The sequence below is a fragment of the Bombus pascuorum genome, chromosome 4 (assembly GCF_905332965.1).
Source record: "Bombus pascuorum chromosome 4, iyBomPasc1.1, whole genome shotgun sequence".
In the NCBI taxonomy this organism is placed as follows: domain Eukaryota; kingdom Metazoa; phylum Arthropoda; class Insecta; order Hymenoptera; family Apidae; genus Bombus; species Bombus pascuorum.
In genome coordinates, this window is record NC_083491.1 from 7,545,715 (window position 1) to 7,571,989 (window position 26,275).

General features: G+C 28.7%; 6 protein-coding genes across 11 annotated transcripts in view; 3 read left to right on the forward strand and 3 right to left on the reverse strand.

Moving 5' to 3' along the window:
• Positions 1 to 3,871, forward strand: part of LOC132906422 (A disintegrin and metalloproteinase with thrombospondin motifs gon-1) — a 181,981-nt gene extending 178,110 nt beyond the window's left edge. For both annotated transcript variants that reach the window (XM_060958597.1, XM_060958598.1), the window contains one exon: positions 42 to 3,871. The gene's annotated coding sequence lies outside the window, so the exon portion shown is untranslated. The remainder of the gene's footprint in view (positions 1 to 41) is intronic.
• A 1,440-nt stretch (positions 3,872 to 5,311) lies between these two features.
• On the reverse strand, positions 5,312 to 7,788 carry LOC132906565 (uncharacterized protein PF3D7_1120000-like). The gene is made up of 2 exons (XM_060958857.1): positions 6,816 to 7,788; positions 5,312 to 6,767 (listed from the first exon to the last, which is right to left on the reverse strand). The coding sequence occupies exons 1-2, from the start codon at positions 7,786 to 7,788 to the stop codon at positions 6,742 to 6,744; spliced, it is 999 nt and encodes a 332-aa protein (XP_060814840.1). The 3' UTR covers positions 5,312 to 6,741.
• A 1,844-nt stretch (positions 7,789 to 9,632) lies between these two features.
• On the forward strand, positions 9,633 to 13,341 carry LOC132906174 (uncharacterized). Its single transcript, XM_060958091.1, has 4 exons — positions 9,633 to 9,858; positions 11,197 to 11,394; positions 11,484 to 11,657; positions 11,807 to 13,341. The coding sequence occupies exons 1-4, from the start codon at positions 9,805 to 9,807 to the stop codon at positions 12,086 to 12,088; spliced, it is 708 nt and encodes a 235-aa protein (XP_060814074.1). The 5' UTR covers positions 9,633 to 9,804; the 3' UTR covers positions 12,089 to 13,341.
• A 414-nt stretch (positions 13,342 to 13,755) lies between these two features.
• On the reverse strand, positions 13,756 to 17,713 carry LOC132906175 (ras-related protein Rab-7a). 5 transcript variants are annotated; one of them, XM_060958093.1, is made up of 7 exons: positions 17,573 to 17,693; positions 17,398 to 17,490; positions 17,019 to 17,301; positions 16,455 to 16,640; positions 16,161 to 16,379; positions 15,423 to 15,560; positions 13,756 to 15,342 (listed from the first exon to the last, which is right to left on the reverse strand). In XM_060958093.1, exons 4-7 carry the CDS (start codon positions 16,632 to 16,634, stop codon positions 15,256 to 15,258), a joined length of 624 nt encoding a protein of 207 aa, XP_060814076.1. In that variant the 5' UTR covers positions 16,635 to 16,640; positions 17,019 to 17,301; positions 17,398 to 17,490; positions 17,573 to 17,693; the 3' UTR covers positions 13,756 to 15,255. The 5 variants fall into 5 exon arrangements, with proteins under 5 accessions (XP_060814076.1, XP_060814078.1, XP_060814077.1 ...); XM_060958095.1 differs by having other exon boundaries at positions 17,384 to 17,490; XM_060958094.1 differs by lacking the exon at positions 17,019 to 17,301.
• A 153-nt stretch (positions 17,714 to 17,866) lies between these two features.
• On the reverse strand, positions 17,867 to 23,790 carry LOC132906176 (DNA repair protein RAD50). The gene is made up of 17 exons (XM_060958098.1): positions 23,416 to 23,790; positions 23,076 to 23,225; positions 22,483 to 22,924; positions 22,235 to 22,389; positions 21,961 to 22,159; positions 21,656 to 21,879; positions 21,221 to 21,586; positions 21,027 to 21,147; positions 20,564 to 20,942; positions 20,279 to 20,484; positions 19,877 to 20,214; positions 19,366 to 19,785; positions 19,086 to 19,211; positions 18,726 to 19,001; positions 18,512 to 18,645; positions 18,302 to 18,433; positions 17,867 to 18,227 (listed from the first exon to the last, which is right to left on the reverse strand). Exons 1-17 carry the CDS (start codon positions 23,644 to 23,646, stop codon positions 17,969 to 17,971), a joined length of 4,158 nt encoding a protein of 1,385 aa, XP_060814081.1. The 5' UTR covers positions 23,647 to 23,790; the 3' UTR covers positions 17,867 to 17,968.
• A 243-nt stretch (positions 23,791 to 24,033) lies between these two features.
• On the forward strand, positions 24,034 to 26,228 carry LOC132906178 (methionyl-tRNA formyltransferase, mitochondrial). The gene is made up of 6 exons (XM_060958102.1): positions 24,034 to 24,289; positions 24,381 to 24,578; positions 24,660 to 24,782; positions 24,894 to 25,072; positions 25,587 to 25,781; positions 25,892 to 26,228. Exons 1-6 carry the CDS (start codon positions 24,063 to 24,065, stop codon positions 26,065 to 26,067), a joined length of 1,098 nt encoding a protein of 365 aa, XP_060814085.1. The 5' UTR covers positions 24,034 to 24,062; the 3' UTR covers positions 26,068 to 26,228.
• Positions 26,229 to 26,275: the final 47 nt, after the last annotated feature.

Below are 26,275 nucleotides of genomic sequence, written 5' to 3' on the forward strand. Positions count from 1 at the left end.
AGATTGAAAATCTTTGGTAGCATAAACGTACGTTATTGCAGTTTTCAGCAGGTAGAATTCCACTAATGGATCTTTGAGCGTGTCGCAAAAGACTGGTTCGACGAACACAAGATGAAATCGACAAGATCCGCTACCGAATCGATCCCTTCCACTCCGAACTTGCTCTGAATCATTCGCTTAAATCGTTACTAGTCCGCTAGCGGATTTTTAACAATAATCATTGTACATTCAGATGAAAAAGAGTCTACTTTGAAATAGACTCAATGGACCGTAGATAATGTTTAAACGCTACTGACGAAATACCAAATATGGTAAAGAATAATTAATATTACGTTCATTAATCGTTCGACAGTTTGCATTTAATCTTCAGTAGTTTTATCCGTCGAAAATAAGTATACTCGTAGAAGCGAACGCTTCTTGATAAGCGACCTAAAATCAATTTAAGGAAATAAAACGCGAGGTAAAGTTAATAAATTCTAAACAGAAAACTACATGCATATAGTCAATTTCACGAAACGAAACTGTTCTCCATAATGGAATCGTTCCAAGGGATGAATAGTCAAACATTACTAGTAGGAAGAATTCTCTGTAAGAGAAAATACAGTAGAAACCATTTATTGGAACGAAATCTTAGTTAATGCCTGATCAATTGAATACTAATTGAAAAATAATGGATAGTGGGAAAAATTGGTAAGCTCCAATGTATATATATATAAACTGTTCGTCCCCTGGCAGGTTCAGATAAATGAAGTTCTACTGTAATGAAAGTGTAACGAAAGTTATATGTTCGACAGAGCCGCGTGAATTTTTCACCTTCCCGAGTTATTCGTCGAATTCAAATACTTGTGTCCGGTTAAGAGGTCCGTTTAGATATAGAAGTAACATAATGCCCGGTAAGAATTGCAGTATTCATTTTGTTTATACTCGTTGGAACATCATGACTGCTCGAAAAGCTAATTGTTTATCAAACAAGAAACAATGGAAGTATCGTAGTAAAACATATGTATACGTCGATCTTAGCACGCGAAGTACAAAAACTGGAAAACGGCGAGCTACGCAAAATCCACAAACCCAACGTTGCTTTAATTGAGCCGAGGAGTTTCAATTAAGGATCTGTTCAATTGAGGTTGATTATACCGAAAAAGAAATTAGACTGCCTTCGCGAATTTTTTACAACTATGGTGCTATTATAAGTTTACTTGGAAAGAGTGAAATTAATTAGGCTTGAATGAATATAAAGCCAGCTAACGCACTTCATCCCTTCAACTCACTTTTTACTACTGAATTTCAATTGTTAGAAAAAGAAATGTTTTCTACGTCGGCTTCCCTTCTGAATGAAGTCGCCTGTCCTATTTCAATAGGACACGTAAAACAGCAGCTATAAAGCTTGTTCAAAGTTAAAATTAGTATATTGGCAACTTCGTTAAAGAGGGAGCATTTAAAGTATTTTATTTTGTATTTGGTTATTTGTGTAGATACTCGATGTCTTACGACGTATAGTCTTCTACAAGCATTATCCATAGCAACGTATTTTAAGCTAACAATTTTAAACTATCAGACGCTTATGCAAATAACCGGATGTTCGTAAATAATTTTCTTTTCCGTGGAAAACATTCTTCTAACGATGCAAGCAAGTAAACAGAATAGCTCGAGTACTAGAGCCTTCTGGATTATCTTCTAATGGAAGTCCAAGCGTGAATTTTTACCACTCTTAGTAATTAAGTTGCATTAATAAAAAAGAAAAGAATTGTAAAACGCGAGACAAATTTGCGACCGAGTCGCGTTTCCTCGATGCGCAAAACAGTTGTACGTTCTGCCACTGCCATAATACCTTCGTAGTGCTTTCGTATTTCATCCATATACATATTGCGTGTAACGACCAAATGTTGAAATAAATACAAGTGTCGTTTGGACGAGACGATTGCATTACTATCTTATGAAATTATTACATCATAAAGAATCATAATTTACGACTTTAGTATTCAATTTAGTATGCGATTTTAGTGGCACGTACGTAGTAGTAATGGTAAACGTTTATAGACGAGCTATGATTTAGCATGGTAGACTCGTAAACACATATTTTCGGAGTTAGCTGATTCAACTAATCTAATCGAAACTCCATATTAGTGAACGAATTAACTTATTAACTCGAGTCCGCGTAATGGACGTCGACAATAGCTGAATAATAATTCAGCCGGTTTTGTCTCGAATATTTTATAGAAGTATATATATATAGTAACATCCGCATATATACATCTTTTTTAAAGATATTTAGAAGAACGACGCCTATATATTATAAGGTGGATCTAACAAGTGGACCAAGTTACATCTCTGTTGCAAATAGAATTAAGAATAAGCCATATAGAAAAGTGTTACCTCCTTTCCTTGAAATTTAATTTTTAATAGAAGTACGAAAATTTTACTCTAATTTTTGCATTGTAATTTTCTTCGCAAGCGTTCTTTCAAATAAAACCTCGCCGTCTTCTTTATATAAATATAAAATGACTCCTCGATGTAAATTGATCACGAATGAAAGATCTAAGATATGATCAGTAAAAACTCGATAGAACAATCATAATAGATAACATAATTTCTTAATTTCAGTATCAGTAATTAATAAATAATATATCTTTGTTACAATATTGTATGTTTACAATCTTTATATCAAGTTTTCTAGTCTTCTCTTATGAAAATCATATTCTGTCGAGTTCCATCGTTTTAAATTGAACTCTCGGAAAAACTGAATTATTTTTGAACCGATTTCATGAACATATCTAATATTACTTGGAATATAGATATAACCTGATCCAATTGTTACAGTCACCCTATATATTTTCGAATTTTCCAAAATTATCAACCGGATATGTCGTTCGTATCATTGAAATCTCTTTGATTAGATGTTCGCATGATTTCGAGTATCAATCAATGTAATCAATTCGATTAAGAAGCGAAAAAAAGAAATGAAAAGAGTGTCGTACCTAAACCAAAATACCAAAACAATTCCCGAGTACAAATCCGTTTTGGCTAAAGTACGACCAATCCCTGCTCCTCTCCCCTCCCCCTCCCTGTTCTCGTTAAGCTATTTTTTAACGAAGAAACCGAAGGGAATTTAGTACTAACTAAAAGTATGTAACGTTTCAACAGACTGCCATAGTTAATGTTATTAATGAGTACATGTATTAAGTATCATTTGTTAGAGAGCGAGTAACGCGACGAATTCGCGGTATACAGGGTGATTTTATAAAATGGAACTATCGATGTTTATCTTTTTTATATTTTTGTAAAAGAAAGATAAAGAAACAAAATACAGGAAAATTTCATAAGATCTGATGAGATTTTAATTATCGAGAAAATTTCGTTATCTCAAATTCGATTAAATTTTAATCTTAATTTTTTAAATAGAATCGCAAGATATATTCTTTTCATCCTATACGTAAATTTCACCGCGTAACTATAAGAACAAAGTAATTTATAATAAAACATGAATTGGTCGAATCATGGAAAATTTATCTCTTTCCATTTTAATTATTTTCACGCAATAAAAGAAATTAAGTTAAAACTTCTGCTTGTTCCTGTAATCACCCTGTATAATAAAGCATAGAAGTTGAATCAATCGATCCACCGCCTTCCACGTTGTCTAATCCGCGCCATCCGATGTATTTGGATGAATTTCGAGAATTTTGCGGAAGACTGCATTGTAGAACGAAAAAACGGAACATATTTTGTCTTTATATATTTACTTTTGTATAGCCGCATGATCAAAATTTTTGTTACAGTAGTGCGAATCGTAATGAATAAAAGAAAAAAAAGAAAATTACATTGTTGTAATCCGTTTGAATAGCTTTCTGTAAAAGAATAAGAAAAGAAAGAACACGTAAAGCAAAAAAGGAAAATGAATAATTGTACGATTTAAATATGCGTCAGCGAATATTTTAGAATGTACGAGATTTATTCATCTTTCACAATTATTTTCCTTTCATTGAAAATGTTCATAATGGATCCTAGATAATGACTGTTTAAGAATCTTGAATATAAAGCACGTTACATAATCGAATGTATGGTTTCTTTTGTATGTATATTGATCATAATCGAACGATAGTTTACAAACTAACATGTGACAATGTTTTCCCCCGTATATATTATTATACACGTTCTTGCTACTTCTTTTTTTCATTTATCCTCGATTTACACCATATGTATTCTTTTCGTATAATCATACTAGTTTCTAAACTTCATTGAAATGAACTTTTATCCCCTTTCTTATTACTACAATAACGAATCGTTATCAGTCACCTAGATTGAGTAACTTTTTTTATATTTCGAAACATATTAATTTCGTCGCAATAGTATAAGTTCGACGCGGTAATCGAATATGCGATCTCGGAATCCATGGTTGATTTAACTTTTCCTTCTCTGCCTATCCACGAAAATAGAATAAGTAATTGTTCTAAGGGCTAGCACGGCGAAACAATATTGTACAGTTTCGTTTAATAATTTATTAGTACGTATTTCGTTTAATATCATTAATGTGTAGCTTATTGTAGAAATGATTAGTACCAGTGTACGGCAATTATTTAAATATATTAGATTCACCAATAAGAATGTTCTACATTCATTTGAAGGTCCTCTTTATCATACAAAAAGTTGAAAATTTAGATGAAATAAAAATTGTCTTTTTAAACATTAACATTATGAAAATATTATGTTAGAGTGTGCTCAATTGTGATAATATGATTTAATAATCTAAAATAGATTTACTATTTCAAACTGAAGCAATCTGAATAATTTATAAGATGGAAAGAAATCAGTCTTTATATTCTTTATATCCTATGAATATCATACAATATCATTGTTTCACTTATGATGAGAATAAATTTTTGGTAACAGTGAAATGACTATTATTTGGTGCATATATATATTACTAATTATAATTTATGTGGAAAAAGGAGTTATATTTCTACAGAAGGTTCAGCACTGAGCTACGGTGGAATAGCTCTTAATAAGACTCACTATCCTTGATTGATATGTATAAAATCTGCTGTACAATGATCCTTTCAAATTTTACATCATCAATGTTTGCGTCTTAATAAAAATAATTGGAATACTATATCTTACGATAATTAGATAATTTGAATTTAATCATTTCTACTTTACAGTAATTTCTACGTTACATTATCATGATTTTCAAATGATCATTTACTGTGAAAATTAAACTTCATTGACCACTTCTAAAAACTTACTCCATTCTTACATATCTATCAATGATAAAGATATGATAAATTACTTGTTCATGAAATACTAAATATAAATATTTAAGAATTACATGAGTATGATATTATTAGAAATTATTGTTACATGTATTTTTCACAAATTAAGATATTATTATCTTACAATAAAAATATAAAATACTTTTTTATAATAATTCAGAAATATTTTTCTACTTTTACAACTATTTTATGGTAATACAAAGTATATTTTATATGTATATGTATATGAATATGTATATATACCTTTTATAGCAGCATACATTCTACACAATAAACCTGTTAGACCAAAATATCGTCATTTATATATTAATTGACATTTTCTACCATAAAAACTATTCATATAATATAACTATTTATAGAAGAAGCACTTTAATAATTATTATTATTGTTATTATTAAAGGAAAACATCCTTTTTATTCCATTTATATTTTAATACTGATATCAAATTCTTCACATTGCGATAATTACATGTGTAGTAAGTGCTTTTATTTTGAATATTTAATTATTAACATTTTTAATTTCACATTTATACATATTAAAAAGACAAGACACCAAAAGATTGAACTCTATTTGTTAAAATTATATGTTGACAATAAAATGGTACATAATTTACTGTGACGGTACAAACAAATATATATAGTCATGTTTTATTCAAAATGTTATATTACATTTCAAATGATGTAATATTTTTAAGGTTGCTTTCTGCTAAAAATATTACCTTGTAACAATTAAATCTATAATTCTTTTACAATTTGGAAGCCAATAAAATGAATGGATGAGAAGATTTTATGAATATGAGATAGATGAAATTTAGAAATATATTTTCTAACAAAATTAAAATTTTATATAAAAGATGAAATTATTGTTACCAATGAAATGTAAATGGAAAAAAAGATACTTAAGGTTTCTTTTAATAAATATAAAAGAAGAACTTAATATCATATCTTTGTACTAATAGTGCTGAAATTAATGAAATAAAATAAAAAAATAAATTATTTCAAACAAATTTTTAGATAAAGCTGCATATACAACATTGATTATTTTATGAGTGATATGATATTTATGAAATTTATTTTTTAATATTATATTGTTTCAGATCTCTGAATTATTATCGTAACCATATTTTAATCATGTCTTTCGTTTAGTTTATCCCAAAAGCAATATATGAAATGAAAATAAATGGCATCAAAATCTGATTCCTTTTTTTCTTCTAATGCTCAATTACACTGAATGTACCTTGAGCGAAACACTGCATAGGTGTCATCATTAATGCAATATCAATGAGGCAACACTTGCTTGAAGTTTTGTTACACAATTATATCTTTTGAATATATTTTCTTATTAAAACTATTTCTGCAACTAATCTGTATTGTTGTGTAGTAACAAAAATTCAGAAAGATATTGACATATACAAAATTTTCTGGTTAACATATAACATAAGTACTACTACTAATAGTCAGTTGTATCAATCTAATTAAATGACTTCTCCTGAACAAGAAGCTACATTCTGACTTTCTTCAGATATAGATTTTCTAATTTCCTTCTGACTTTCTTCAGATACGGATTTTCTACTTTCCTTCTGACGTTCTTCAGATACGGATTTTCTACTTTCCTTCTGACGTTCTTCAGATACGGATTTTCTACTTCCCTTCTGACGTTCTTCAGATATGGATTTTCTACTTTCCTTCTGACGTTCTTCAGATACGGATTTTCTACTTTCCTTCTGACTTTCTTCAAATACGGATTTTGGAATTTTTATGTGCCAATTTGGGCAAACGATACTTTTATTGATTTCTTGTAAACAATCTTGCGTTATTTCTTTATATTCTATTTGTGGTTGACTTAACCTCTTCTGATCAATATATCTGTTAATTTGCTCTTCTGTTAACTTTTGCAAGATAATTCTACATTCTCGAGTGTTCAGGGTCATAGGTTTTACAAGTTTAACTAGATTTGTAAACGCATTTTGCCCATTAATACCGTGAACGAAATGTATCTCACTGCTGCATGAGTTTTCATTGTTCTTAATGCTAATTTTAATCTTCCTACTAAGCGATATATCATTTCGATTCAATTGAGATGACAGCATATCTACGTTTAAAGAGTTGCTTGCTTCTTCTGATTTCTCCTCTTCCTGTATTTCCAATTTAGAAGATTCTGTATCTAGCTGAGAGAGTAGTTCAAGATATTTTTGTTTTATTTCTTTTAATTTCCTGCAGTCCTCTTTAATCTGTACCTTCATGCGTTTCACTTTCTTCCTCAACGTCCTTTCATATTTCTTCTCATAATGTCTTAGTTCCTTTCTGACTTTTTGGAACTTTGTCGACAATTGCTTTTCTTCCATCACCAATTGTTGGATCCTTTGATCCATCGTTAACTCGGGTTCCAATGGCTTATCCTCTTCCACAGTACTACACTGATCTGCTTGATTCCTTAGCATATTAAGAATCGTTTCAATTTTATCATCTTTGTTATTATTTTCTACACTGCTAACTATATTCATTTTCGAATAAATGATCATATACAATCTTAGTTACTGGTTTGCTAACTAGCTCGCTTAAACTAACCCAAATCACAGTATGATTCAACCTTACAGCAATGCTTCCTGACGCCACTGCTAGAGGGCTACGAATAAGAGTCAACTCTCGTAAGTTCCTTGATATATAGTCAGTCATTGCCGGATTAAAACTTTAAGGTATTTGAAATAATCTACCTACCTGAAGTAATTATGTTATATCCCATTTTTAACTTTTGGAATCCTTTGTTTCGAAATTGATTTCGAAACTTTCAAAAGCGTCTTTATTTATAATTTAAGTTCTAGTCAAAGTATAACGAAATTGTAATCTTTTCATAAAAAATTGATTAAAAAGAGAAAATTAAAAAAAATAGTAATAAAAAGTTTTACAAAATCTTTTTACTAGACCGTTTTAAAAAAATGTAAAAATCTTATTTGTTTTGATTGTTTTTGAATATTTTTAGTCGTTTTAATCACCCAAATTTTGTATTATCTAATACAGTGTTAGTTACGTGTAGAGTCCGTCACCATTTTGGACGTCAATATCTCTGCTTTCATCACTTCTTTGCTATTTGTACTGAGCTGGTGCAATCCAAACTGTTTTATGTTATTTACTTTTTTTGTTGTTATTATTATGTTTATTTACTGTTAAATGTGCATGCGTTATTAAATAAGGATACAACAGACCTCTATGTAACGTTTTCTTTCTGTTCCTGTACGTATTGTCTTTTCAATTCACTCACGCACTCTATCATTATACCTTTATGGTTATAAAAACGCGCGTTAAATCAGCACAAACAAACGAATTGCACTTAATGATCTCTATTTTTACTACAAGATAAAAGTGAGTGACTCACATAAAAAAGACAAATGAAGCCCCTTTTTGTTTCTTCTAGATATGTTGTCTAGATATGTCTAGATATGTAAATTTGCTGAATGTATTAATATATTTCAAGAAGAAATTTAAAGTATGAAATAAACTCTTACATTTTGAATAAAAATTTTCATTTCCTATATTTTATACTGGTAATCTTATTTGAAAATAATTCTGGTAACAAAGATATACAATCTAATTTGAAGTATCAGATTATCATTAAATTCTTATATAAACCACTCTATTTCTATTTAAATCGTATTTTTATCTCATGTATAATTGACGTGATTAAACGTTTTGTTTTTAGTAGACTATCTTACGCGGGAAAGATTGAGAAATTTTTACAATACCCAGGAAGTTCTTCAGGAAATTTCGCAAGGAGATAATTATCTGTGACCATTATAACAAGCATCGCGATAACATTAATCGCGCTTATTTTTGTTAGAACTGTTATCGACATGTAGAATATGAGAATTCTGTAAACAACTCGCAAATCGTGTGAATTTCTTCGACATCTTCGACTGAATGTTTAATCATCACAAAGTATATGTATTTACCGTAGAAAATTGTCAAACAGGATTTTCATTATGTTTTTAAAATGAAAAATCAATTTTTCAAAGTTCCAAAATAAATCTTTCCACTAGAGTAAAATATATTTATTATTAAGACTGTTTTCTTTATTTATTAAAAAATAATCTTACTCGAGTATTCAAAGCGAGTGATTAGAGAAACAAAAGAGGTTATAGCTTTATTAGTGTACGTTACTGTACATATAAACAATCTACATCGATAGTTGGGCACCTATATTTTCATATTTTAGAATATTTAATACGAATTGATTTTTTTTATCTAAAACTTACCACAAACTGAATTTCAACACGGATAGAAGAATATATGCGGGTGCTATATAGAATAATAATAGAATAGCTACTTTATCGAAAATTGAACCATGTGTAACATATGTATACATGATCACATATACCTGAACGCGTTATCATTCATTCTTTTTACCCCGATAATTCAGTTGAATTCACGTTTATCAAATAACTAATTTCCTATAAAAAGGCAAGTGTGCTCATTCATCATTATCAGTACACCAAGACGTGATATACCAAGTGGATCGACACTTCTCCTTCTTATTCAGAAACATGAAGATGTTCGTTTTTCTTTGCCTATTATTTGTGACTGTCTGTTCTGCACAGGTAAGAGTCTGTTTAATAGAATATGGATATTTATGCATCTATAGGAATTTGAAATACGCAAAAATGTATAGAACAAACATATCCAAAGTAAAGGACCTCAACTCACAATTCACTGTTTAGACTCCATCCTTTTTAATTGTTCTCAGAAAAATATGAGTTTGCATAAGTATCCCACAATCTAATATGATTAATTGGCGAAATTTATTAGTAAATTGTCCGGCATCTGGATCAATTTGTTAAACTTTAAAAGAGACTTACAATGTTTTATTTCGATTGTAAACATTACTCTTTGCATAGGTTTTATACGAATCGTTCATAAATATCTGGATGCTTTGCTCGATTCATAGTAATATTTGGGATGATCAATTTTCAATGATAAAAAATGTGTACAAATTAATGGCTAATTAATGACCAGAAGCGCTATTTACTATCTATGAAATCAATAGACTACAAATTTAAATTATCGAATAAATAGCTGTATTGCAATTAATCGCGCTATGGTCCTAATTAGATTACTCTCATCTTCTTTTCAACAATCAAGAAAATTTTTATGTTTTGAGAAGCAGATTAGCATAAAGTTAAAATAATAAATAAATATAATAATAAAATTTGGTGACGGAGATGTTGAGGAGAAAAACTAGTGATAGGTGCTGGCTGGCCCCTACCAAAGATCGCTCGCGGGAGAAATTGGCTTTCGAGTGTTTACATGGAAAAACCTGCTGTTACGTCGCGTGAGACAATTCGCACGCCATCCCTCGTTGTTTGGCCGCCAAAGGTCCACGCACTGTTATTTAATATCATCTTTATAATTTAATCTTATTAACTTGCAGGAATCTCTAATTCTGCAAGTATTTTCGGTTTATGGATGGTCCTTAGAACGGTCCTTAGGTTTATTGTGCGCTCTTACAAATTATGGAGAAAGCGGGTAGTTACTTAATGGAAACACTCGCTTATCCCGTGTTTTACCCTAATGAGCAGTAAAATTAGCAAAGAATGCATTGTATAAATTAAGGGCCTCGATAGTAAGAAAAAATTTTAATCTGAGTTATTGACTATCTTGACTATCTTGGCCAAAAAATGGATTAAAATATAAGTTTGGGTCACAGGACGTAACAAATGTTATAAACATTGAAATATATTATTAATTCGTTGAATACACAACATAAACTTCAATAACTCAATTTAATTATCTAATTTAATAATCTATTTAAATAATACTCGTTAACTTAATAAATTCTTTGTTAGAAATTGATCTAGAATGAGACCGGCAATCGACAAATTTTTTACAAATTTACTTATAACGTTATAATGTCATTTGATTAAATGTTTTGATCTTAGAGATTCCCCAACAGTATATTAGATCAGGCAATGAATGCTATAAAAAATGCTAAAAGCTCGGTTGACAGTGTCATGTTAAATTTGAAACACTCTCAGACGAACATTGGCTTAAAAGGAAAAAATGAAATTAGCAACCTTTATATTCAAGCTAGTCAGAACATCAACTCAATTTTAACAACTCGTCTTAATTATATTAAGGTAAGTCACAGTCTCACGAAATAACATTCGCTTCATAAAGATTTAAGACGAGTAATTAAATGATTAATATTAATAATGGCGGTCATTAGGAAAAGTCACAAGAAGCAAAGGAGTCAGGTAAAAATGCTGAAAATTGTTTAAATACCGTCACAAAGAGTATGAAGGACGCCGGTCAAACAGGATATAATCAACTCAATAACTGCAAAAATATAGCAAATCAAAATTTTGACACAGTACTGCAAGCATTTGACAACGAGCAAGCAGTATGTATCATATTTTTATATTAATTGTTATATTTGATCAGATCAAGTAGCGAATACTTACGCCTATGCTTTAAATATTTTATTAATTATATTATATATAATTAATATATTATATACACTTATATTGGTATATACATTTTAACTTCCAGAATGGACAGAAATTAAAATATCAATTAGATCAGGTTGCCTTGGGATGCATGGGTTCTTCTAATCCTCAACAAGTCGCAAGTTGTATACTTATGAAAGTAGGAGTCATCAATCAGGAGATTCGTCAATACCAGCAAAGAGCTTCACAACTGAACATGGATGCAGAGAGAAATAAAAATGCAATTACTTTACAACAAAGATCTTGCAATAGTGATGCCATCTCCGTAGTTCAAAATGCATCTACTAAAGCCATATATGCCGCAGCTGATTGTCTTAAAAGCTAAAACGAATAGATCATAAACTTTAAATCCATAGAGTGTTGAATCGAAAATTAAATTTGTCGATTATAAAATAAAACCCATAAATTAACGCCTACACCTCTATGACATCGTAATGAACTATCCTATCGTTTGCTTTGCTCATACTAAAATACGTCTGAGATATTGTTAACCAATGGCACTGGAGACACCCTATGTATCTCTATTTTTTTTATATAAACCCTCTTTTGTACCTTTACTTATTTCACAATTTATATGATTCGATATGGTTTCAAAGCTAAATGAATCATCTTAATATAACTGAATATTTTTATTAATACGTGCAATTACCCACTACTCTCTGTTTGCAATTCTTTTTATGTATGTTATATACGTATATATCAACAAATCTCGTAAGTTTCCGAATTTATAATATTATATAGAGGCTTACATTAAATTTAGTGATAAGAAGAATAAAATTATTTTCCAATTCTCAAAAGAGACATCTCTATTTCATATTATATTTTATCTGTAAATGAATGTAATTTATTCTCTATAAAGTCGTGTGTATATATGTATGTATGTATGTATGTGTATATTTGACATTAATCGTAAAAATTTGTTTAAAACTTAACAAAGGCCGTGTGATATCATACATGACATTAATATAAAATATTCTATACGCATTTTATAATCTAATCATAGATATCCTTGGTTCAACATTCATATATATTCGTATAATATATACACATACGTGCATCATATGTATACTTTTGTAGACTTCACTTAAATAAATAGTTGGTTCAAAGGAAAGATAAAATTGCATTATATAAAAACGAATACTTTTTTACAATCGTACAAGGGGTAAATATTTAATTTACATCGGTTGAAACATAACATGTTAAAACTTTCGAATAAAACTACACTGTGTTATAGGCTATTCTTTTACTTGAAAACAGCCATTTTTTGCCATTATCTTTCAATTATTAAATTAATGTTATGTTGAATTATATTTTAATCTTATACGCTATTTCGTACAGGGTTTGCTAGATTTACTATCTATCTCAACAGACATTCATCTCCATAATAACAACATAGACATCGAGTCATAATAGGGATAATGATAGTCTTATATTTTGTTTCAGGTCACACGATGATTATCGGTGGCACAGATATATCAGCGAATTAATTCGACCAGCTCATGATTTTGTTGCAATAAATGTATTTCTTCTTTTTTTGTTTTAGTTCACTTAAAACTAAGAGTAGCAATAGTAGTTTTATAGCAGCAGCAGCAGCAATAATGATAATATTTTTAATAACTATCATTAACATATTTCGATAAAATTATATTAATAATTATAATTGTAATCGTCATGACCATCATCATTTATATACATATATATTACGTGTATATGCGTACATGTATGATTACACACGTTTCAGTGTGCAAGACTATTATCATAGAAGTACGCATATATTACACGTGCTAAACCTTCTCATAAGAAATCTTATATGTATGTATCAATTCAGCTCACGCAATCTTTTGCTCTAAATTTCTCAGAATGGTGACTTACATCTAAAATTATATTTTTTTTTTTTTAAATATGAAAGTGATCGTCGGCACCGCGTCGCATAATTTTTGCATAATTATATCAAATAACAATATCACTTTTATAAATCCTCCTTTTCTTCTCTTTTATATAAACGTATTAATTCAATAGAATATAGTTGCTGTACAACAAATGTCTTTTCATTGAAAAATTTGATTTATAAAAAAAATTATTTGCACATGACAATAAAATTGCCCTTTGACTATTAATGAATTCTTTTGGACAAACTAAATAATCTTGAAAGTATAATACATGCAATAACATTGAATGTGAGAAAAATAAAAGCAAAGATTTATAACTTTTAAAAATAATTCATCAAATATCTACTATACACTGCATGATATGTTTAATATAAAAATGTCTTTTTAAACAATATTTGATAAAATTTATGATTACATCTGAATAGTTTCCATAGAATTAAAACGTTTAAAAATCACTGCAACGCGGCTCACTACTCTCACCTTAGGGAGGAATTTAAAGATACACGAAAATACTAATATGCAAGTATTGTGGGCGCATCGAGTGTACCAAATAACAAATTATCCAATTATTGAGTTATTTTTAAAAAGGGATTTTTTTCTCGAAAACGCACTAGCCTTTTGAGATTGAGATGATCGTGCAATACCATCACATATACATTGTGATGTTATTAAACAAATTCACAGTTATTTAAATTTATGCGAACAATGTATGTAATGTTCTTGGAGAACTGCAATATCTCGAGCGACATAACAATTAGAAAGGTTTGCATTGCTAGAAAAATTCAGAGGTAGTTAAATAATCGCAAAGTTTCAATAAAAATCCCACTGCATCAAATTATTTACAGTATATGTATCAATCCTGTTAAAAAATACATAAGTTTCCATTTAATTTGACAGAAAGTTAGATTTGATAAATAATCGAACGAATATACCCACAAAAATTTTTCTAGAGCTCCTCAATAAATGCGATTGTACTTAATGAATTATGAGCAAACTTGTGATGATCTAATTGTTATGCTAAGTGTGTTCCCGACCCATGAATTTTCCTCCCAACATAAGTTATATCTATGTGATTCAAAAACATTGTGGTGTTACCCCACAAGGACATCGACAATGAGCTGTAAAGATGCAATTAAAAAGGGCAGCTCATACTGTTCGCCATACCTAATAAGAGAGCATTACAATTTTCGGAAATAATGTGTTGAACGTATTGCTGGATGAGCCAAGTATCAACACAAACACACGATATAAAATACAACATAGTCTTTCATGTAACGAAGCCAAATGGATGCTCCTTGGTACAAAATTTGTCTAATTTTATTGTTTAAAATGCATTGCTTATAAATTTCCTTATACATATATACATATATCTTTATTTTTTTCAGTATTTCACATAATTCCAATGAAAACAATTTTTCAACGTTGTAAATATGCTTTAAAAATATTTCGGTTGAAATCTAAGTAAAAGAAACCAAGGTGCATGCTTAAGACTTCCAAAACACGTCAAGCTCGATGTAGTATTTCCTAAAATGCGCAGGTACGCGAATGTACGATCTGACCTGTGCATCTATGTGCTTGTCCAAAATTTTCACCACTCCAAGACCTAGCAAGCACAAGAATCACCCTTGCCATTGTTTCTTTGGTCATTGGTCAATTTAATTTGGTCTGGGAATTCATTATATAATTCCACCTAAAATAATAGCGTTATTTGTTATATTTTAATATTTGCTAATTATAAACAGATAAATACAAAAAAAGAGTATGACGTACCTCACTTTCTTGAGCTAAAGCATTCTTCGCTATCGTTTGGAAGGCTTGTTCAACATTGATGGCTTCTTTAGCACTAGTTTCAAAATATGGAATATTGTTTTTAGACTGACACCACTGCTGTGCTTTCTTACCATGAATCTGAAATGTATTTATTAATAAGGTTACAAATTATTTGATACTTAAATCAATCAAAATAAATATTGATCTTTAAGTAAAAGAATAACAAGCTAATTATTTAGAAAGCGGACGCGTTTTCGATTTCGATGATTTTTAAATATGTAAAAATCAACATCTTTTACAATTATTTCCTATACATATAACCGTCAGATTGCCTTAGTTTTTAAGATATTCGCAAAACACTGTGGGTACCATTACAGTGAATTCTGCCTATAAAAATAAAACACGGATCTTTCGGACGAAAGCCTCGTGCATAACTGCATATGCGAGACTGTAAGCCATTAATCATTTTGTTCTATCGATATTAAAAACGATTATCATTAATGAGTTAAGTTTAGGTTTGGATTAGATTTTGGAAAATTTCCAGAAACATTTCGTATAACATCGGATATACAGTTGTGTACGAAATTTTCGTGAAAGCTGTATATTTAGATTCGTAAAATATAATGCAAATGTAAAGAGATCGAAGGCTGACTAAAATTGTAAATGCTTTTATTCTCTAAATAATTAGATTATAATAATAATAAAATTACATCTAAAATGTATTTAAAATGCTCTTACCACTTTGGATTCTAAATCAACTTTATTTCCAAGTACTACAAATGGAAAATTATCTGGATCACGAGGAGAAGCTTGAATCAAGAATTCATCTCTCCAGGAGTCTAAAGATTTAAAGCTACTAGGTGCTGAAACATCAAATACAAGTACACAACAATCAGCACCCCTGTAGAAAGCAACACCTAAAGATTGAAACCTTTCTTGGCCAGCTGTATCCCAAATCTATTTAAAAATAAAAGATGAGATAAAAGAAGGTATAGTATTGTATGAATATTATTTTGTTTAACATATATTTACCTGCATAGTAACTATCCTATCGTCTACCATTACTTCTTTGGTAAGAAAATCTGCACCTATAGTAGCTTTATATTGATTGCTAAATTTCTTGCTTACATACTGATTCATAAGAGAAGTTTTACCAACTCCTGAATCTCCAAGGATAATGACCTTAAGCAGTAGTTTCTTATGAGAAGCCATTGTGAACTAAAAACAAAAAAAAATCATGTTTACTTATTAGTAAATTTAATTAGAAGACATAAATCTTATTAATGATATTTAGAATGCCATTTAAAAATATGATAAATTGAAGCTAAATCATAACATCAGTGTTTTATTTGAGAAATATTCTACAAAGATAATATTAAAATATATTAGTTATGAATCAGAGTCAAAACATTTGTAATCAAACATACATGTGTCATATGTACGAACAACTTAGATAAGAATGAAATACAAATAATGAAATTGGAATTTGAATTAATTATTATCAGCTAGTTGAAAATATGCTTAATCCTCTTTTAACATGAATAAGTATGAAGCTTAATTACTTGAAACTGATATGTAAAAAAAATCTTACAATACCTTTTATAATTAGAATTATAAACTGAATATTTTGTTAGACAGTTATTTCTTGATCTTAAATAAATATCCTATTAGCATGCAACAGTCTACGAACGTGAAATCGCACTATAAAACGATGCGAACGCAAAACACTGGTCCGAATGTCACGGGTAGATGACTTTTTTTTAGTGAATCATTGAACGTGAATGGGAAAAGTACTCCCCTTGCAATGACGTATGTACATTACTTGAAAAAAATCATTGCTCGGAGACGTTCCAAATACGTTGTTTTTGGCGGTTAATGTCTACAATGTTTGAATTATATTATAATAAAAGTACAAAACACCGCTTCAGTATAAAAGTATATATGATAAAATGAAAATATACGTAATTAGACAGACACAAAATAGAATCCGTTTAACTGCGATGCTTGAAAACCTGTCAACACGCGATCTCGACAATTGAGATTTAGCATCAGAGATTAAACAAGCGCCCTAAAAAATGTACATGACGTTCATTGATAAATGCGAATGACAATCAACAAAGTACTAAAATATCAATTATAAATTACGTTACCTCGAATTAGTTAGAAAACAGTAAGTGAAATTTCTCTCGGTCAGCTTCACACAAAGAAAATGGCGTGTTATGAAATCACGAGTATGACAACGATGTCGTCACCTGTTCTTCGTCTCTTTTATCGACCGAGTACAATCAAAACTCGATTGTTAAAGTCGATTCAATACTCGATACATTTACTTACGTTTGATTAAAAATGCGGCAATATTTGAAAAACGATATGACAATATACAATATACAATACAAAGAACAGAAATTTAGGTATGGATATATTATTTTTTCAAAATCGTAATATACATAATAAGAGAAATTTTATTTATAAAAAATAATCTTTAATACTATATTTTAATTATGCAAATAGCAATTTATATTTTATTTAAGTTACACAAGAGCAATTTATTGAAATATATATCTTTTTTTTGATGTGCTTTCAATAGGAGAATCAACATCATCATCCGAAATAGGTCTTTTCTTATGCGTTTGCTCGTTAGGCGTTTTTCTTTGCGAAGTTGTTTCGTGCAATTTATCTTGTAAGGTGGAACGTTCTTCACTTTCGTCATTAGACGACTCCTCTTCATCAGATTCTTGTTTTATAGGATCTGACGTAATACGATCTTGACTGTTCACTAGACAATGTCTAATTGCTGTGTAACCGCTAAAAATATATAAATTACAATTGAACAAGCAAAATATAGTATGTGTACATATACGTATTTGTTATAGACATACCTTTGTTTACGATAAAGTTGATAAAATCCTTTATTACTATTTAATTCAGCTAATTTGAATAAAAATTTTTCATCGTGACTAATTACAATTAACTGAAAATTTTTCTGATGTTGTGATCGCAATTTGACAACCCTTTAACATGAAAATAATACATTAAAGTTTCGAATTATACATTGAAAATAATTTTAATAAGAATTTATTACAACATACGTAGCCAACGCTTCTGCTAGACTATCAGCATTTTCTTGATCCAAATTTGTTGTTGGTTCATCCAATGCAAGAATCCCGCAATCTTTACAAAATGTTTCTGCTAAAGCGAGTCTTATAATTATCGAGGCTAGAACCTGTTAATTAGATTTGAAATCGTACACAAATAATAAAATACATTATTTTACTATCTTCATTACTGTAAATTAAAAATTACTTTTTGACCAGCACTACAGCGACCTTTCATATCTATTTCATGACCATGTTTCATTTGAACTAATTTGTAATTATATGTTCTTCTTGTGCTACCTATCCCTTCGGTTGCATCTGTATGAATTTCTATTGATGTTGTATCTTTGCCAGTATATACAAGTTTCCACATCTGTTTAATGATTCTATTAACTGTGGCCATACGCTCTTCATGATATTGTATCATAGCCACATCCAATGCTTTGCTATATGCTTTTAAGTTTAATATAGCTTCTTCTATAACCTAGTACAAAGAAAAATTATTTAATATTTACGTTATTAATATCGAACACGATATAAGAACTGAAAGTTCTGTATTGTATATTACCGTTAATTCGATGCATTTGCTTTTATAATTTTTACGAGCTTGTCTATATATATCCTTTTTTAGTTCTTGCGTATATTGATGCAGTGTTCTTTCCAATTCTTCTTGATTTCCCTTAATTATATTTTGCTAAAAATAATTTAGAAAAATATATTGCAAATAATTGATTTTTCAGAGCATTCGTAAACAATTAAAGTATAACAAAGGTAAATACATAAATTATACGAAGTATGAAGAAAGTATATATATGATCATGTAAAATTTCAATTATAAAACGCTTTACCTGACGGAGTATAGTTTGTTCTCTACTCTGTACATTCTTCCAGTCATTAAGTACCTGAGAATAATTTATAGAATTCAATTTCTCCTTCATTTTTAAATATTCTTGTTGTAAATTTTTGGTTGTTTCCTGGATTTGCAGCAGTGCAAGATTATCTGACAACTCCCTTTTTCGAACTTCTTGACGAGTAACATTTTCCCTTAATTTATTAATCTTTGTTTCTATATCACTTTTTTCACAAAGCAGTTCATTAAGCAACTTTTCATAATCTTTTATTTTCTTTTCAGAACTTTCTAAAGATTCGGGGACATTACTGTATACGGAAATATCAACCTCATCCTGTATTCTTTGTAATTCAGATAAACGTCTAACTGCATCTGTTACCAATTTTCTATCACATTCCAGTTTCGCCGAATTATCTTTCTAAAATAGAAATATATCGCACATTTTGTATATTATAAATTTAATGAAAGTGCACTAATATTCTTATACAAAAAATAATTTATAAATATACCCTCTTTTCTTCTAATTTCTCAAGCTCTGAATTTAATTCGGTTTCTGCTATAGTTACTTGCTTCTTCAACATATTAATTGATTTCCAAAGAGAAATTTCTTTTGAGTACAAGGTTTCCTGTTTTTCTTTCAATTCTTTTACTTTTTGTATATCTGATTGAATCCTTAATTGCTCCTCCTGTAATGTATTTTGTTCCTGTCGAGCATTATTTAATTGTTCATTATGCATATTTATTTTAGATTGTAATTCTTCAATATTATCGCGAATATTTTTTAAAGACATTTTCAACTCTTCTCTTTGACTTTGAGCTTCCTCAAGGCTACGTTTGGTCTTGATGCCTATAGAAATAAATAAATAAATTTCTTTATAAATGTGGTAAAAAATTAATTTTTTCTAATATACCTGCAGCAGTCATACGAATCTGTAAGTTATCAATTGTTTGTTTCAGTTTGAAAATGTCATCAATGTATGTATCCCATAACATAATATCACCTACGATATCTTTGCATATTGCTAATTTTTTTTTAGGACAAGATTTTTTCGTTTCTAATTCCGTTACAGTTGTTCGAGATATACTCAACTTATTTTTTGATTTTTCTAAACTATTCCTACAATATTGTTTGTATGAAATGTTATAAATTTTATAACAAAATAGTAAGATAAATACATAAACAATAAAAAATTTACATTAATTTTTCTAATTCACTCTCTTCTAATTGTATTATTTTTTCAACGACTGGTTTTAATTGCAACATTTTATCATATTTTTCCTGTTGTGTTTTCAATTCTCTTTCACATTCCCTCAAACGATTTGGATGATTTTCCATTTCACTTTCCATTTCTTTTAATAAAGTTACAACATTTTCACGTTTGTCAAAATCTCTATGGCATAGAGGACAAGAAGGATTTGTTTCTCTTAATTGTTTCATATACTCTTTATAAGCTACACTTTGATGAGCATACATTCCCCTTTTATCTTGAAGATCTTTTACTTTTTTCGATTGTAATAATAAAGTCTCATCAAAACTTTTGTAGTGACAAACTGATGAAACTTTTTCTTTATCCGCTAAAATAGAAAGATGTATTGTCAATGATAAGTTTAAGGTTTGGTATATAAATATAATTTTTAGTTATTTAATTTCAAGCTCACAATTTATTTCTCTTTTTTTATTTTCAAGCTCATGTTCAATATGTGATATTGTTGTTTCTAATGTAGTTATTCGACGTTCTTCTGCCTGAATTTCTTGGTTAATTGATTCCATATCATTCACCTAGAAGTAATAAAATTATGCAACTAAATTCACAAACTTTCTGATTGTAAAATTAATGACTATCTTTAAATACCAATTGTTTTTGAACCACGTCTAGATTAGTTTTTAATTTAGTTTGGGATAGTTCTTTAATATCAAACAAAGTCATTATTTCTTTTTCACGTTTGTTCTTTAATTCTTCTATTTCTTTTTCTTTAGAATGCAATATAGATTTATTTAAATCTAATTCAGCTTGCTGCGTACTCTGTTTCGATAATAAAGCTATTTCTTCATCAACCGTATTTAGAAGTATTTCCATTTCATCCCGAATCTTAATTTTGTTAACAACTTCTTTTTTCACAACATTCACATCCATTGCTTCATTTAATTCCTGAACTTTCTTCTGTACTTCTTGTATTCTTAACTCAATGGAGCTTAGTTTACTTGCTGCTGCACCAAGCTAGAAATAAAAAATCTTAAGCAAATTTAAAATAAAAATGACAATATTTTGAAGAAAAAAGTATACAACCTGCACAATATCCAATTTTATTTTATTAATTTCTTCTTTTGCTTGTGTTACTTCACTTTCTTTAAGATTTTTTTCTGATTCTACTTTTGAATGTTTGCTACGTAAAGCATTAATTGCTCTGTGTAATGCATTTTCTTCTTCTTCTCTTTTCAATCTTTTCTGTTCAACGCAATGCCGTAGTTCTTCCATCTTTTCAGTCAGCCTGCTAGTAAGGGCCATTATTTCTAAAAAGTTTTTAATTTTACATGATCATATATGTCAGTTCAAACATAAAATTGTTTTTTAATATCTTTTTAGATTCAAACCTAATTCTGATACATTTGTATCAATGTTACCAAGATTCCAAGAAGATAATATTTCATTTAACATTGCATTTCGAAGATTAACCTTCCTTTCTTGATCTTTAATTTGTTGTCTTAAAGAACCATTGGATACTCTTTCATTAGATAAATCACTTAATATGCTAGACTCTTTTCCAGCAATATTTTTTAATCTTTTTTCAAGCTAAATATTTTACAAAGAAAAATTCAATCAACATTCAGCACATCTTTTTTGTTTAATAATAGATATTAATAATACCTCTTCTATTTTGTCAGTTTGTCCTATTAGTTCTTCATCATGCGATTCTATCTGCTTTAATAATTCTTCTTTAGTCCCTTCAAACACATATTGTAAATCTTCTTCTAATCTATCCAGTTGTTGTTTGAACATGTCATATTCTGCTTTTTTTCTCTCTAAAGGAAACCATATATATGAAAAACTATAAATATATATAAAAAATTAATTATGAAATAAATTATTATTAATATTTATCAAAACATTATTACTTTCTTCATTTTGCAGATTTTTGTAATCAGCATCTAATTTTTCAAATTTTTTAATTTTCTGCTGCACAGGTTCTAATTCTTTATCAAATTCCTCAATTTTGGCTTTAGAATCTTCCAATCGTTTTTTATTATCTTCAAGCTTTGCTTCTTTATCTACTACTTCATTAACAATAAGTTGGCAATTTTGTTTTTGCTCTTTCAATATATGCATCTTTTGATTCATATCTTTGATATATTTCATAATGTTTTCAAGAGCTTTATTAAATCTAGCACTATCAAAAATCTCATCAAATTTTTCTTTTAATTTTTTACCATCTTGGAAAGGCCAATTGAGGTCTTCTTGATGACAAAAGATCACATAATCCAAAATAGGTTTTGAAACTCCCATTGCTAATGTAAGTTCTGTGTCAACATTAGCACATTTATTAGATATTGATACTGGCTATATAAACAAAAGATCATAAACATCATTAAAAACACCTATAATTTATACATAAATAATATATACTCTATATATAATATAATCTATATAATATATATCTAATGTATATTACTAATTCTATTAATATCATTTATATTCACAAAGAATATACCTTATTTTGACCTTTCTTTATTCTGCTTAAAGCATTATCGAGAGTTTTAAATTTCACTGACGCATTTCCTTTTGTTGACTCTATCGTTCTACATATTATGTACATATTACCTGCTGCATCAATTATTTCAGCTTTTACAACACCTCGGATCTATGCAAAAAAAATAAATTAATTACATAGAGAAAGCATAAGTATTACATACTTTTTAAAAAGAATTATTTTAAGAGAATATCTTTAAACTTAATAACCTAGGTTTATTTTTAAATCTTTTAACTTATACTAATTAAATATATGAAAATAGTTATGCATAATGTAATATGTAATGGATATTATATTATACCGATGGTGCTGTTGATAGAGTTGGATCATGAATAAAAAACTTTCCTCGATCTGAACCAGGTGGAAATTCACCGCAAGTAGCAAATTTTAGAGCTTCGATAATTGTCGTTTTTCCAGTACCATTTGGACCAAGAATAAGTGTCAAAGGACGAGAAAATCGAATCTTAGCTTCATCACCCAGATCGCCAAAATTACGAATACCACGAATAGAAAGTCTCCTTATTCGTGACATCGTTCAAAATATACGAATTTAGCTTGTTTATTACGGAATAATGTAATACAGTAAATGGAAACAATAGATCGAACTGCACGTCAATTTACTCTTACCCGGTGAACAATGAATTGAAAAGATCGTGCGACTTCGAATTCGCGCGTATTAAACTAACATAACATGGCACTCGTAACATAGAGTAAAATATAGTTAAGACGAGGAAGTTCAATCTTAAAGACACAAAGGAAAATGTTACAATTTTGATGCTATAATTTAATTATTACATCATTTCACTTTAAATATATGTTAGAATATATCATATGTGTATATATTATATTATTTTATCTTATTTGAAATGTAGTAACACCTTTAGATTAGATAGTATATATATGTTTTCGTGATTAAAAAGGTGTTCCATAGATTGTGAAAACATAACCATGTATTTAATTTTCAACCGTGCAGTGTATAACATAACACCATTTTTATATTCGTTAAAAGAAGTAAATAAAATATTTCTTCTAACTTTTAATTCGAAAATATATAATAAACATTATATTTGTTATAGTCAATCACATAAAAAACAGCAAAGTGGTGCATGGAAGGTATTATTTTTTGGCACAGATGAATTTGCTGTCGAAAGTTTGAAAGTCTTGTATAGCAAATAGTAAGAATAATACTGTTACCTGTATATTATAAGCCTTCCATTTATATTTGGGATAAATTTGAAAATTTAATACACATATCTTTGTGTATAGTAGATCTAAGGAACTGGAACGACTAGAAATTGTTACTGTCAATCAAAAAAAGGAAAATTCTGTCACAAAGTATGCAAAAGAAAATAAAATTATTGTAAATAAATGGCCAGTTGAAATTAATAAATCAGAGTTTCATATAGGAATAGTTGTTTCATTTGGACATTTAATACCATCCAAGATCATAAATGCATTTCCACTGTAAGTTATGTTCTTGGAATCTTCAATTTATTTATGTATCAATATTTCATGTATTGACATATATTTATTGTCTTTCTATAGAGGTATGTTGAATGTACATGGTAGTTTATTACCAAGATGGAGAGGAGCAGCTCCAATAATACACACGTTAATAAATGGAGATTCAAAAACTGGTGTCACAGTAATGAAAATAATGCCAAAAAAGTAAAATTCACTGCTATTTATTTTTTAAAATTTAGACAGTTGTATTGTACAAGTATAAAAAAGAGATTATTCTAACATACTTAATATTATTTGAATTAAATATTATTTTAGATTTGATACAGGAGAAATAATATTGCAGAAAGCAATGGATATTGATGAACATGAAACTCTGCCAGAATTATATACAAAGTTAGCAAAACTTGGTGCAAATCTTTTAAAAGAAACGTTTGAAAATTTATTAGAATTATTAAAATCTGCAAGACCTCAAGATGAACAAAATGTAACATATGGTAAATATACAAAATGAGTCACAAAGTATTACAAGCTGTTTTCTTAAAAATTATTGTGAGTTCTGGCTTGTTTTTCTTTTTAATTAAAATGGAACAGAGGACTAATTATTTTAGGCACAACAGCTTTTGCAAAAGATCTCTCAGCTCTCATTTTTTTCAAATAGAATGACATATTAATATTTTATTATATATAGCTAGCTATTGTTGGATTTAATAATATTTGATTGAAATATTCTTTTTTATTTATTTTTTCATTATTTTTTACACAGTTGAAAAGTTACAAAAGTTACCAACCACAAAGAATTTAAATTTAACAAATATAAACATATTCTACATTGAGAGTCATTTTATTAAATGTTACATATAAAGGAAAGCAAATATACTGCAATGTTCGTACCAAAAAAAAATAGTTTTTAACAGCTTTACATAAACCATCTTGTATATTTTAACATCTATAAATTATCGAATTATAATGATGCATGCATTATAAAATACAGATCAATATAATTTTTAGCACCAAAAATAACATCAAAAATATCTTTAGTTAATTGGAATAAAATGTCTGCAACAAATGTTTATAACTTACATCGTGCTCTTGTGGGTTTATACCCTTTAACTACTTCATTTCAAAACACAAAAATAAAGTTACTTGATGTTCATAAAATTGAATCAGAATCAATAGTAACAGAACTTGAAGGAGCAGAACCAGGTAAATTTGTAATTTTATGTATACTTTTTGATATTAGAATATTAAATAAAGCATTTAAAATATTAGATTATTAGTGAATATATATATTTATCAATATTCTGTGTTTATAGGAACCGTGATATATAATAAAAAGAATAATGCATTGGTTATAAAGTGTAAAGAAAACACTTTTGTTTCTGCAAAGCAAATAACTGTACAAGGTAAATGTACTATGAGTGCTCTTAATTTTCGTAATGGTTATATATCTGGAAGAAATAGGACGAAAATATTATTTACTTCAATGTAACTTTCGAAATTAATGTTAATTTATTTTTAATGTAAATATAATGTAATTTCTTTGTGATATAAAAAAATATACATATATTATTGCAAATCAAATTTGCCTTAATATATTTTATAGAATTTATATTAATAGTTACTAAATTATGTCATAAGTATCAAAAGAGATTCTGAAATTGTATGATTCTTTAATTGTTTCTTACCTTCGAAAATAT